The following is a 15,446-nucleotide window of genomic DNA, read 5'->3' as shown; positions in this document are numbered from 1 at the left end:
GCCTTCATTGCATGGGATGTTCTGGGGCCTGCCAGAAAATACCATTGTTTCCGTATATGGACCAAAACACAAACATGGGTGATGACAACTGTTGGTGATCCCTGTTGGTTACACCTTGATGAAAAGGCAGGAAAAAAATGTAAAACGGCTCCTTCATATGCCAGAATGCGTGTCTAGAACTTGACAAGCATTGTTTGATGCTTAAATGTTTACTCTGACAAAATTTAATATTCCAGTTTCCAACATTGTGGGCTTTTCTGCAGACAATGCTGCCTCAGTGAATGAAAAACACAATTCTGTGCTATCTTGTTCAAAGGAGGTGAAGCCCACCATTACAATCATGGGGTGCCTGTGTCACCTGGCAGATCTATGTAGTAAGGCTGGTGTAAAAGCACTACATTCACCACTTGAAGAATTTATATCAGATGAGTACAGTCATTTCAGCTCCAGCGCACAATGACAACAACTGCAAGAATTTGCTTTGTCCACAGACACTGACCCCCTCAAGATTATTAGACATGCACCTACTAGATGGGTGAAGTCTTCGGAAGGTAATTAACAGAACCCTGGACATGTGGACAGCTCTAAATTCATATTTTTTGTCTGCAGAGCCACAGTCTGCTAAGACTGACAATTTCCAAACACATGCAGAGTCACGAATTATGTTATGATTTTTTTGTTCTTTAAAGTATGCACTGGAACCTTTACCGGAGTTCAACATTCACCTTCAGAACAAGGAAAGTCAGCTATGGATACTGCATGCCACTGTGCATAAACTCCTGCAGCAGTATGCTGGCAGAATCCTCAGACCTGTAGCTGCTGTCAGACTAATCAAACAAGGTGATGTTTCAGTGCTGACTGACAGTAGCTCTGTTCTGCCAAACAGTGAGCTGCGTATTGTCTATGAAGGCCAAAAGTACATGGATAGCCATGAGGAGGATATTGCCAGCACAGTTATCAAATTTAACTTTTATAAAAAAAAGTTACAACTTTTTACGCTGTAGTGCTGCAGAAAAAATGCTTAAAAGTTTCCCATGCAGGATCACTTAATATAAGATGCTGTATTCCTTATTAATCCTGCCAAAAAATTGGACATTTCTTCGGGACTTGTCAGGGATGCTGGTTTCCATCTGGGTGTCTGTGAAAATGATGCTGAGGCTGAACAATTAATTGATGAGTTTATACCCAATATCAGATTGGGGACACAGGGAACCTGACAGGTCCAGTAAATGGGCCCCCATTCATGTGTGTCCAAGTACTGGGCACACCTTCTGAGGGATCTTTGCACTGATGGGAAGCTACCACTCTTTAAGCAACTTATGATGACTCTACTTTGCTTCCCACAAACAAACAAGCTGAAAAAGTGTGTAGCATGGTGCAGAAAGTAAAGACTGAACTGCATCAGTCTCTCAGTGTAAAAACATTGAGCTTTTTATTAGCAGTTAAAATGAACGAGGAACTGGACTGCTCTGATCTTAAGCTGCCAAAACATGTCTTGGATGCTGCTAAGAAAGCCACAGCAGCCTACAATAAGTATGCATCTGATGCATCTAAAGTAGGATAGGATGCTGTTTATGCACTTGATCTATTGATCTATATGTGGAATCAGTTGTGTGACTTGTAACAGGTCTGTTTAGAAAATGTAGAAAATGCAACAAGCAGTATTAATGACCATGTGATTTTAGTTTTGTACACAAGTGCTGTTTCATGTACTTATGGTGTGGTTATGGTATTGCACATTATAAAATAAAAGTTTTGGATCCGATTCAAGTCTGTATTATTGAATTTTACAAATGTTGTACCAGGTCTCATGGCAATGGCATGTTTTGCGCAGTTCCAAAATAGGGTGTTCCACATTCTGACTGTGTCGCACATTGCTAGGGTTTGTGTTCCACACTGACTTCTTAAAAGGTTCAGACCTATGTTCCCCACTCCCCCTGATACCCTGAACTGGTACACTAACTCCACAGCTGCACCAACTCGGAAATAAAGGAAATTAATGAAAACAAGTAAATTGTTGCCAGTGTACACTAAGAAACTACACTGGCAATAATTTTCTATGGAAAAAAGTAACGGAGGTATAAAATATCAGTCTAGTTTGCACTCAACAAGATGTAAGAGTGATTTAACACACACATCATTTTTTGCATGCTTATTTCCCCTACTGGTTAAGACATAAACGTATCCTGTTGTCTGTCAAGCAACCTATTACAAAATAAATCTGGGCTGTCGATTCAGACAATGCCTTGTTTTGCAAATTCATGCTCAAAGCCATTTTTTTACATTTTCTACCAAAATCCTGTAAAATTCTAAATTTGTACTACTAAATACAAAAACAAAGGAATTCACAGACACTGATATTTTATTCTAGGTTACTCTTTCAACAAAACTTGAATTTCTACTGCCAGTTTTCTTAGCTTAGTATTCTGTTTTTTAAAATTGTCTTTTATTCTCTAATGGATACCCAAAAATATGAATTTGATCTGTTTGTATAAACTATAAAAATTACAAACAGAATAACTGTGCTGAATAGAAACCAGAATAGCAATCACCAGCATAACACATGGGATTTCAGCTGATGAAAAGGAGTCTTATTAATTTTAGTAAATGTAGATCATTGGCTTTGACCACATTGAACAGTTTAGTGCAAACCAAATACAGAATCCAGTTCTGCTATCATGCTGTGCACAATGAGGACAAGCATGATGCATGATTACATGGGTAGCAGTTCTGAGGGTGATGTTGACGCAGGTCGGAGGGACACATAGTTCGATCATTTTTTATAAAGTGAAATCTGTTCACTGCAGCTTGAAATTGGAAGAGACACAAAAGAGTCGGAGACATAACCCATCTTTTTATATAAAAAGTTGCATTTATTTCCTTCAAAGATGTCATGTAAAAAGAAAATTTGAGGAGTAACACTACTAACCAATAAAATATATTTTTAATAATTTAAATTTTCTTGATATTACACAAGTTAAGTATTTATTAAATTCTTATATTATGTATATATCAATGCAGATTACATCAGATGGATCTGAAAGCAACAGCATTAACATATTTATTTAATATGCAACCTATTTTTCTTTTGGGTCCAGTTAGTTGGCATACACATAGTATTACCTGGACTCACAACAAATTATTAACTATTTTACTAGCTGAAACAAAAATAGCTCTAGGAGACTGTCGTGTTTGACAGTTACAAATATGAGGCTCAGACTAATTTACAGAATTTCTTCAGATGAGATGCAAAGTACAAAATCTTCAAATCAGTATCTGCTGATTGCCCTAATGGTAACATGTCGCACCTCCAGATAGACTGCTTTCATAATGAAAAAGGTCAACAATGACAAAACAGCTCGTCTACAAGTGCAATTTGCAGATGCAACTATAATATGGAAAACCTTGATTCAAAACAACTGTATGACTTATTTACTGATTTTTTTCTTAATATAAAGCAGTGATAGGGGACTAAAGCACCCCTTCTAAATCCGCCTGTGCACGAGGCAATGGCTGTCAAGCTTCTTGAAGGCTAGTAGGTTGATTTAACTGCAAGTGGATCATTCAGCTACAAGTGAGGAAGATCATAGTTACCTGTCAGATGAAAAGCCTGCAATATGCCCTCTGTATTTTTGACCCTCACTTGCAACACAGACAAATTATTTTCCTCTTCCTGGAGGCCTGTTTGAATGTCTTTTCCTTGTATCGAGATTATCTCTTCAATAGGCTACAAACAGAAAGCACAACTGTTAAAGACTACAGCAAGTTTTCCAAGAAAAGAAAAACAACAAAAATCTTTAAAGTATATTACATATAGAAATTACTTACTCAGCAGCCCTCATTCTTAGCAGTTTAACTTTTCCCCATGTGAAAACTGCAAAGAGGACAAACATCCTCCTCCAAATACATAACTTGAAAATATTCTGTAAGTTCATCAAACCTGACTCCACAGTGAAAAAGTCAGCACAAAGTTCTTGAAAGAAACTAAAGGAGAGAGCGGGAGCAGGAAATGTGAGGAGGGAAGAATAAATGTGGTGCTTGTATACCCTTTGCTTGGCTACCTCTCTCTTCAGTGGCTGTAGCTTATTTTCATTTGTTTGTTTTTTATACATTTGTTAACTGGGAAAATCAGCTAGTCTTTGGACCACTTTCATCCATGACCTGGGCTAATGGCACATAATGATACAAGAAAAGTAATCATGAAGGACATAATACACAGACATTAACAGTACATTCACACAGTTCCTTACATAAAAAAGTTGTAGATAAACAAGAAAACAATACCCCCAAAAAGTCATACCTTTTCCAGATTTATTAGCCATACATTCACACAGTTCCTTACATAAAAAAGTTGTAGATAAACAAGAAAACAATACCCCCAAAAAGTCATACCTTTTCCAGATTTATTAGCCAGAACATGCTACTTGGCAAACAAAGCATACATTTTGGATTCTTACATAGATTGTTAGAAAATAACAGCATAACATTTCTCGTCAACTATGCAAATCTTAGATACCTTTCAAAAATGAGGAAAACTGTTCCAGCACATTAAAATAAGCATTTGAGATGTGCTGGTGTGGTCAGCCACTGTCTCTGAAATAATGGCATTCGGGGGCAAAGTGCTCATCAAGTTGTCTTTTAAAGACATCATAATTTGGGTCATCCTGTGCTGTTTACTGCAGGAGGTAGCATGTAAGATTTTAGAGTTCATTCCCCCAAAAGTTGGATCAAATAATGGCCTTTCTTGATATCTTGTGACCTTACAGTATTAATGGAATGTTTTCATAGTTAACCTACTGACCAGGGGTGGGTGGGCAGAGGCTAAGATTAAAAATTTTGAATTACATTGAAGGCAGAAGCAAGCTAACTCTTGCTGTGACTGTGAACCATTTTCCCACCAGTTGTTAATCCCTGTGATAAGCTAGTAATCTTACTCTGCAAACTTTGTCATCTAGAATTTGGAGCAGGATATTACTGCACAACAAACTGTAGGTATCCAGGAGGAGGGTGTATTCCAGTGTAGGGATTAAGAGGTTGATAGGCGGGGCTTTTCTTGCTTAATGGATTTGCAGACTGGAAACTTTACAGCAAAGTCTGAGATACCAGAGTACTTTCCCAACTGAAACTTCAGTGTGATATTTGAAGAAGAGGGATGGATCATCCCAGATGCCCAAGTATTTCTGCAGCAGGACCTGGAAAATGATGCTGTTCTGCTGATCCAGGGTTTGGATGGCTTTGGTGTATTTAAGCCTCCGTCTTGTTCTAAAGTCATCAGTACTGACTTGTTGGCGTCAACTGACATAATGGGGATTGGTATAAACAGGTTGGGGGCCGTTATAATGGTTAAAGTGCTTTCCTTACAGACATAAGGTACAGGGTTTGATTCTCATCTTTGGGAAGTATAGTTAAGTTTAAAAAGTCTCCCTGGGGGCATTAGCCTAGTAATCATCTATGAACCTATAAACATTACTTCTACTAGCAATATTAGTAGCTTAACAGGTAGCATACCATGCCTTTGGTGCAGAAGGCTGTGGGTTCTACTCCCACACCATGTAGATGGATTGCTAATACTGCAGTGCACTTTAAAAGGGGGGGAAGTGTCCGTGTTAATGGTAAGTGCTATAAGATCTTTGGGTTGGGGTAGCATAATTGTAAAAGTGTTTACCTCACAGATACAGGGTATAATATTTGATTCTTATCTTTGAGGGTAATTGGCCAGGCTTAAAAATGGCCCACAGGGGCAGCTAGCTTAGTATTCATCTATAAACGTATTAGATGGCAACCAGTGTCTGAGGAAAGTAGCCTGGCTCTGTGACACAGAGAGAATAAAGCCCAGACTGTGACCCATTTAACAAGTCTGACTAGCAGCCAGGCAAGGGAGGATTGAGATTGAAACTGGGGGAGGGCTGAGGCTAGGTCCATTGCTGTACTGGCACCTTGCAAAAACTGTGTGAATACAAGTATAAAGGCAACTGGGCAATCCAACAACAACTGGGATGTGATGGGAGGCATGATGCAAAGTAGCATATACTATAGGCAATGCAAGACATGACCAGTAAGCAAGCATGTATGTATGGAAATCAGTACTTTAGCCATACCTTATCAGGCACTGTAAAGGTTGGCAGTTACAGCACAGCAAAACCACCCCAGTGGCTGCCTGGAGGACAGCCGTCTATGGCCAGCTCTTGGCCTGTGGGGAAACAAAAGGATCTTGCCCTGTGGAGGAAATGAACATGCCAGCTGATCACAGGAGGGCTGATGGCTGTCAGGTTAGGCAACAGTCGCATAAAAAGTATATTTTATATATATATATATATGTATATATATATATATATATATGTATGCGTGTATGCGTGTGTGTGTGTGTGTGTATATACATATATACACACACACATATATATATATATATATATATATATATATATATATATATATATATATATATATATATATTTATATATACACACACACATTTTATATATATATATATATATATATATATATATATATATATATATATATCCCCACACACACACACACACACACACACACACACACACACACACACACACACACACACACATATATACATAAAGTTTTACTCTAGGAAGGAAGAAACTGTTGCAAAAGAGAGTAAAATCCCATGAGTGGAGGACCTCCCTTGTCAGCCTCAGTAAGAAGCGGAGATCCTTTATAAGATCCTCCAAAGCTAGCTACAAAAATAAGATTGCCAATGATTCTAAGCACAACCACAAAGCATTCTATAGCTATGTCAAGAATCTCAGTGGCAACACCCAGATCTGCTCTGAGTTATAGCACAATGACACAAAAATTACAGAACCAACTGATATTGCCAACATCCTGGCAGATAGGTCGAGTGCTAACTTTACCCTCCTTTCACCCCCTAAAGGGCCCATATCTATACAGGAAGAATGCAGGGTCCCTGTAAACACAACTACACAGGTAAAAGCAGCACTCTCTAAAGCCAAAAGCACAGCATCCATGGGACTGGACAACATCCCAGGCTGCATTTTACACGAACTTCAGAACAAACTGGTTCCCCACCTAGGCACCATGTTCAATCATAGCCTCACGTCAGGATTTGTGCCCACTGAATGGCGCACAGCAATGATTATCCCACTCCACAAAGGGGGAGCCACCACTGATCCTGGGAACTATTGCCTATTAGCCTGACGAGCCTGGTCTGCAAGGCCATGGAACGTATCATCATGGAATTCATAAACAAAGACATTGGTAACCTCCAAACTCTGGACCTCACCCAGTTCAGGTTTGTGAAAGGCAAATCATGCCTCCTGAACCTGGTCGACTTATTGAGGCAGTCACCAAAGCCGTAGATGATGGTAAGGTGGTTCATACAGCCTATCTTGACCTCGCCAAGGCTTTCACACCATCCCCCATTCTGGAATTACAGCTAAACTCACTAAACTAGATATAAATCCCTATGTCACAAGATGGGTTGCCAACTGGCTCACTGACAGAACCCACACTGTAAAAGTTGCAGACTCCAAACCTGACTTCAAACCAGTGACCTGTGGAGTACCACAAGGTTCAGTCCTGGGACCTCTCCTGTTTGGTACCTACTTCTCTAAAGTACAGGCTAACACAGAAGGCCTCTGGCTAACGAAGTTCGCAGATGACTGCAAACTAGGAGCTATAGTAGAGTTCCCAAATGATGTGGACATCCTACAGAAGGATGTCACTCAGACAGATGCCTGGTGTCAGAGCCATGGCCTCAAGCTCAATGCCAAAAAGTGCACTGTTATCCCCTTTAGTAAAAACTCTGTATCCATGAACTACCACATAGCCGGCAGTCTTCTTAATGCCAGATGTGTGATGAGAGACCTTGGGACCCAGGTAGGCAGTAGTCTCTCCTTTGACAATCACATTGCCACAGTAGTCAGGAATTCCTTCTACGTGGCACACCTCATCATAAAAGGGTTCTCATCCAGGAAAAAAAAAAAAAAAAAAAAAAAAAAAGAGGTCATTGTTTCCCTCTACTTGACACTCATTAGACCCATTATAGAGTACAACGCCCCTTTTGGAATGTACCTCAAGACATCTGCCGCAGCTGGAAAGGCCACAGAAGTAACCCAGAGGATTACCGGCCTCAAACAGATGCCCTACACTGACAGTCTCAAAAAACTCCAGCTTTACTCTGTAGCATATCACCTACCCCGAGGTGATCTCTGCCCAACATATAAAGCTATGTTAAACCCAGAGCTGTTGAGACATGCTACACCTAAAGAAATCCCAATCCCTCCAAACTACACACTCTAGGGACCTAAACCTTGTCACTAAACAGGACTTGCTGGAGGGATAGATTCCTGTCCCAGAGACTTCCCATACTCTGGAACAAGCTACCCATCTATGTCAAGCAAACTTCCCCATTAACACTCTTCAAGAAAAATCTTGATGAGTGGATGGGGAATAGGAAATACACCCCGGGGATCACTTCTGTGGATCTGCTCGACAGGGGCACAGGAAATTAACTTTCTTGGGTTGGTGTAAGCCAGGAACTTGGTTGGCTAGGCTTACTTAGGCCCTTGGAACGATAGCCTAGTACCTACCTATGAATCTAGAAACAACTATTTGTAGCACTTTTTGGGACTATTTTGAGTTGTTTTGCCCAGTTTGATGTCATCAGAGTAGATTGTGGGTTGCAACTTTGGAAGGTCCAGGGTGAGGTCAGTGAAGAATAAATACAGCACTGAACTTAAGTGGTAGGAGAGACCTGTTCTGAAGTAACCCATGCCTGAAATGACAGTGAACTTCAGTTGCTCTAGTACCTGCTACTTGGGGACTACAGTCTCACAAATGTACATTTGTTTTCTCAGCATCTCACATGGGCTGCTGCTTGAATAGGTATTCAGGTTTAAGCAATGCAAGCACAACAGCCTTGGTGAGTGACAGAGTGAGTGAGAGTTTTACTGTTAATGTTAGGGAGTGACTAGGAGTTTTGGGGTTAGGATTTGGAAGTGATTGAGGGTTTTTGGGTTAAGATTTGGGAGTGGCCAACAGTTTTATGTTTCGAGAGCAAGGTCTGGGAATAGATTGACAGAGCAACTAGGAGCTTTACATTTAGGAAGTGAGGTTTGAGATTAAAGAGAGACTGGGAATTTTAGTGTTAAGGACTGAAGTCTGAGATTACAATTAGGGAGTGGGTGAGACTGATTAATAAAGTTAGGATTCTGGAGGACATATGCATGGGTACGTAGTAGGAGAGAGACGCTGGGAGGTAAGGTACTTGCAGTTATGAGCAAGTGACAGCAGCAGGTGAGCTGTGAGCTAATACCATGTGGACTTTTGCAGTAAATCTCAGAAATGACATTACCTGAGAATACATAGAAAATACAACCAGTAGAGTAGCTTTGAAACCAGTTGGATGTACCTGCACCTAAGCTTGTATGGAGCAGTAGATGGTCTACAGATTTGAATGCACTTTTCATATATAGGAAAAGGAAACCAGTTAGCAATCCATTTTCCATGTTTGACAGGACTGTGTCTATAAATACATTCTGAGAATGAGATTGTAAAGCATATTACTCACACATCAAGAACCTGTTCATAGATTAATTTCTCGTACATTTTGATTCATCATCAATCAAATTTTTCCTCATTTTCTACATGGGTTCGAAGTGCAGTGTCAACTGTCATCATGCCTGACAGTCACGGAACTTCTTACACAATCCATCCATGTCTTTGCTAGACACCTTTATTTCCTCTTGCCTTCTTCCTGTCTGGCCCAAATCTTCTTCACCTGATTGTCTTCCAATTTTCTGCACACGTGCGCAAACAACTATAATCTGTTCTCTGACCTTCACTGCAATCAGAGAGCTACTTTGGCTTCTACTCTGATTTCCTTGTTTCATCGGTCCCACAGTGCACATCCTAATACCAGTCTCACACACTTCGTCTTTGTCACCTCTAACATCATCAATTTCTCTGCCTTTACAGTCCAGGTTTCTGCACCATACAGTGGTGCTGGTCATACCACTGTTTTGTACATCTTACTTTTCAGATTCTTTGGCATGCTTCTGCCGTACACTACCCTTCCCACTCTGTGCCAGTTGGCTGCAGCCCCTCTAATTCTAGCTTTGACCTTCTCATTCAGACTTGTCTTCTCCTCCATGAGTTGTTAACTTGTTCCACTGTTTTCCCTTCTATCTCAATTTCAGCTTCTAATGACTTTGTTCATTTACTGCCATTACAACTGTCTTATCTGTACTCACTTTTAAACTGTGCTTTCAAAGTTGCATTCCATTCCCCTATCCCTTGCTGCAGTTCTTGCTCAGTTTGCCTGTAATGTCACACGATCTGCATATAGCAACTTTGCTGATCTGTTCCCTCCAACTTGTTTGCTGATGTAGTCCATCACCAGTATGAGCAACAGCTGGCTCAAAGCTGAACCCTGATGCATACACACCCCTACTGGGACCTCTGTGTGAGACCAAACACTATTTGTATGAGTCAATGGGTCCTACATAGCCTGCAGTAATTCTAGCAATGTTTCTGGGAATTCAAACCATTGCCCAAATCAGCTTTTTTGGGACCTCTTCATATGCCTTTGCCATGTCTAGGAATGCTCAGCTGGACTCTCTCCTCATCTCCAGTTTCTTCTCAACTATCTGTCTCACTGCAAACATCGGGTCAGTTGTGCTGAATCCCGATTTAAATTTGAACTGCTCATCTCCCATTTCTACTACTCTGCATATTTATTTATCAATCCTGTCCAAATGTTCATGCTATGTGACAGAAGTTTGATAGCACTATACTGCTCACAGTTGTGAATGCCCCTTTTGTTCTTGAACACTGGTACTAGTATCCTTATTCTCCAGTCATCTGGGATACTCCTTTCTCTCCTCACTTCTACGAGTACCCCCAGGAGCCATTTCTCCCCAATCTCATCCAGCATCTTTATCATATATGTTGTGAACTCATCTGAGCCTGCTGAAAGCTTTCCCTGACTTCATTTTCCTTAGTGCTGTTCTTACTTCTTCTAGGGTGGGCTCCTCTTCTTTCAGTGTAGGCTGTGTGTCTGGGGTAGTACAGCTTCTGTGGCTTTTTCTTCATTCAGAAGCAGCTGAAAGTACTCCTTCCATCTGCCTTTGATTACCTGTAGGAAGGTGAGCAGGTAATTGCTGGCATCCCTTATACAGTGTCTTGACTATTTTCTTTATCTTTCTGTCTTTGCCTTGCATGCAAATAGAGTATCGCTGTACCAAATACAGAGTCACTTTCAAGATGCTGGTAGAGTGCCCCTGATGCCTTGTTGTTTGCTACTGCAACTCCTCTCTTAGCCTCTTTGTTAATTACAAACCAAGTGATTCCCAAGGCTGTAAGTCCAAAAAAAAAAAAAAATCTCCGCTCGGATAGTGAGGTAACACCAATATTTGACAGTTCACAGAAAAAAACATGAATATCCAAGTCTGGTTAAGGGCTTTCATCTGCAATACAAGCAGATTTCATCAGAACCAGTGACTGTAACTTAATGCACTCCTTTTAAAGCGTTTTAGGCGCCAAAAAAATTAAATAATTGAATGAATAAAAACATTTGATAACAGTCAATAAAATATTTTTAACATTTTAAACATTTAATGACACATATATATTTATTTGATTTACATACATATATATACATTTATATATATAATTAAATTTATATTTATAATTCATATATTCATAGTTTGTATTTATATTTATATATTAGATCAGGTCATTTTAACATTTTTAACAATTCTTAACATTTTTTAACAATATTAACAACCAAACAAACAATTGTTACCCACATTTATTAATCACCTATTCACTAAAGCACTTTATAAGTATTTTCCATTCATCAACATTTTACATTGTCACTTTTTAGATCACCTTTCAGATAACTTTCATTATTGTTGGTTTAAACATGTAGGCATGTCAAAATGCATCAAATAAGCTATTGTCTTATTTTCTGGGAATGTATTTTAAATATTTTAAATCTGTTATACATTAGACCCTCGCATTTGTAAAAACATATTTTAATACCAACTGTATTTTAATACTAACTGTATAAAAAGTTTTCAAATGTTTTTATTCATTCATTTTTATTCATTCAATTTTTATTCATTCATTTTATTCATTCAATTATTCAATTATTTAATTTTTTTGGCGCCTAAAGCGCTTTAAAAGGAGTGCAATAAGTTACAGTCACTGGTTCTGATGAAATCTGCTTATATTGCAGATGAAAGCGCTTAACCAGACTTGGATATTCGTGTTTTTTTCTGTGAACTGTCAATAAATATTGGTGTTATCCTCACTATCCGAGCAGAGGTTTTTTTTGGACTTACAGCCTTGGGAATCACTTGGTTCGTAGTTGTGGTCAGCGTTATTTTCTCTTTGTTAATTAGCCAGTATTCCTTCTTTGCCCGAACCAAGTTTTCTATTTCTCACTACTTCTTTCTTTTGATGACTTCCTGGACTCCTGCATTCCACTGCCAGCCAGCTTTCCTTATGTACTTTATTTCCATACATGGCTCGGACACATACTTGTTCTGATGTCCTCACTCATGCTGTTTTGAGGCACTGCTGTTCTTCAACGCCACCTATTTCCTCGTATTCTTGAGTGGCTACTGCCATGAGGAATTCCTTGAACTTTCTCTCCAGTCACCTTCCAGGTTTTCAGCCTAGCCTCCATTGACCTTAAAGCCTTCTTTGAACACTGCTTGCAGCTGAAAATGGCAACAAATGGTTTAGGCTATGGGACGACTGTTTCACTGTGGATGACATTGCAATCACTGATTCTACCGCAGTGCCCTTTCCCTACTAGGAAGAAGTCTATCTGAGTTGCATGTTGGCCACGCTTGTATGTGATTTTGTGAATGTCTGTCTTACTGAACCATGTATTGGGCACCATCAAGCCATTTGACACCCAGAAGTCGAGAATGGTCTCTCCTTCACTCCTGCTGCCCCACACACGTAGAGGCAGTCCTCATATCATGTTCTGTCTGTTCCAATATGTACATTCAGGTCACCCATTATCAATACCAACTCATGTTTCTTTGCTTCATCAACAAGGTCATGCAACTGCTGAATGAATGCACTCTTTTCTTGACTATCACAACCCTGCTGTAAGGCATAGGCTGAGCTCATGAATAGTGCCATATCCTTACCCTGGAGTCTGATAGCCATGAGTCTATCACTAATTCTGATGACATCCCTCACAGTTTACTAAAGCCTCTCCCTCACCACAATTTCCACACCATTTGTGGTTTGTCCTCCCCTTGTGTACTAGACTCTGGAGCCCAAGCCAAGTGGCTTTGCTCCACTGCCCTTCCATCTTGTCTCATGGATACACAGGATGCTCAGCCGCCTCCTTATCATATTATCCACTTCCCAGCTATTTCCGGTCGGTAAACCTACAATGAGTGTAGCAATTCTTTGTTGACATTTATCAAGTAGACTGGCTTTACATCCAGCATTTGCTCAACAAAGGTATCCCAGGTAACCAAACATGTGCAGCTAGACATCACTCAGTCAGTAGCTTACTGACTCAGGGCTATTGGGCTTTATGTCGGGCACACACTAGATAATCATAGATTTTGATTATTAAAACAGAAGTTTATAACAGGCTGGGAATCTTAGGGTGTTGACAAAGAAACCATCACAGGTACTGATAGATGAGAACATGTTTATAACAGGCTGGGAATCTTAAGGTGATGACAAAGAAGCCATCACAGGAACTGATGGATGAGATCATGTTTAAAGTCTGGTGTAATCATCCCAGGGGTAAGGGACAGTCTGACTTTATGGGCTACAGATTTAGAAATATGACTGACCATCTAAATAAATGTGGAATGGACAGCTCAGTCTGAGAAAATGAAATTCTCCAGCAGTTTATTTATTTTACTATGAGAGATATCAGTGTGTTTTACTAAAATGCTGCAGGGTGGCTACATCGTAAACACAGTCATAGGGACATTTGCCTATAATGAAGAAATGTGTTAGCCTTATCTGCAAAGCAGATATCAAGGTAAATGGTTTGTGGGCATACTATCATGACAAGCACAGACCATATTTTGTGGGCTTATTATCATGACAAGCACAGACCATATTTTGGCCACAGTTTCTTGCCACGTCAGTTACTGAAGTTTTGAACAGGGTCCTTTCAGACTTCATTCCCAACTTCTCTGGGCACACGGGTGAAGTTTTTTTCTGAAGGCAAGAGTTAGACTCCTCATGCAAAGAAATATCAAGTAAGTTTCTTCAGAGAGAGACATCTCTCTTGACAAACAGGAATAAAGCCCTGTTTGTGACCAAGCGACCAATGGTTAATTAGTACCTTGGGCATCTGCTGGAGCTAGCAGGGGACAGAAGAGGAATGACGTGGTTTATGCCTGCTTATCTCTCAAGGGAGACTGGCATGTGTTCATGGGTACAGTCTCAGTGGCAAACTCACCAGTGGAATACAGGAATCACGCTGAGGTGCTTGCCTACAACTAAGAGAAGGACAGTTGATTAAGTCATGCAGAGGTGCAGCATGCATCACAAAGGACCACTTACAGACAACTACTTGGATGCCAAAAAGCATGCACAAGGAGTCAGAGCTGCAAAAAACCCAGATCCTCCTCAGAACCAAAGCACTGCTCCAATGCTGAAGTAGCAGCAGCTTTAAAATCAACAAAGCAGGATAAGTATTTTAGGATCATGGTTGCAGACAAGTGGGGGAGTTTAGTAATTATGAAGCACAAACAATATGAGGTTAAGTTCTTTGATATGTTAAAGGAAAGTGATACATTTCAGAAAGTTAATGACATCTTTGTCACAAAACAGACATGCAGATATTGGCTTTGTGCATACTGAAATGTTTAATGACAGAATACTGAATAATGAGTTATTTCAATTTCTGAAAATAAAGTCCGAGGCTGCAAGTTATACTTGAGATCTCAAAAATACACAAATTTAGTGGGTCCCCTCTTCCATCCTATAGCAATAAAGAAAGGCTCCAAAACTGAATCAGTGGCAGTCATGGCAGAACATTGTTTAAAACTGTTGAAGATCAGACACTAAGACTCATTTGATTTTAATGACGAGATTAAAGAAGTTAGTTGGGTTGAATGATGTTTATTGGTGACCCAAGACACTGTATCCCTTTATATTGTTATTAACACAAAGAAGGGATTAGAAATTAAGACGTTATCTTGGCAAAGTGTAATCACTAATGGTAAAAGCTGACCAAATATCTACTATGCTGGAGACAGTGTTAGAGAATGATTTTATTTTTTTATCTATGAGAAAGAAATATTCCACCAAGTCAGAGGCGCCCACTTATGCCAATATTTTTGTGACAACTTAAGAGAAGGTTAATGTATTTAAGTCCAAGTAAATGTAAACCACAGTATCTCTTTTTAGTATCTCTTTTTTGATGATATTTTTTAATCTGGGGGATTCAG

At 39.7% G+C, this 15,446-nt stretch overlaps 1 protein-coding gene across 1 annotated transcript in view; it reads right to left on the bottom strand.

Moving 5' to 3' along the window:
- Window positions 1-15,446, bottom strand: part of CENPO (centromere protein O) — a 282,925-nt gene that overhangs the window by 214,134 nt on the left and 53,345 nt on the right. The window contains exon 3 of the mRNA XM_044062391.1: window positions 3,595-3,727. Coding sequence (XP_043918326.1) covers window positions 3,595-3,727 — 133 coding nt within the window. The remainder of the gene's footprint in view (window positions 1-3,594; window positions 3,728-15,446) is intronic.

This window comes from Protopterus annectens, chromosome 2.part1, assembly GCF_019279795.1.
Source record: "Protopterus annectens isolate FY-2018-M chromosome 2.part1, PAN1.0, whole genome shotgun sequence".
Lineage (NCBI taxonomy): Eukaryota > Metazoa > Chordata > Ceratodontiformes > Protopteridae > Protopterus > Protopterus annectens.
This window is presented reverse-complemented; position numbering and strand designations above follow the sequence as displayed.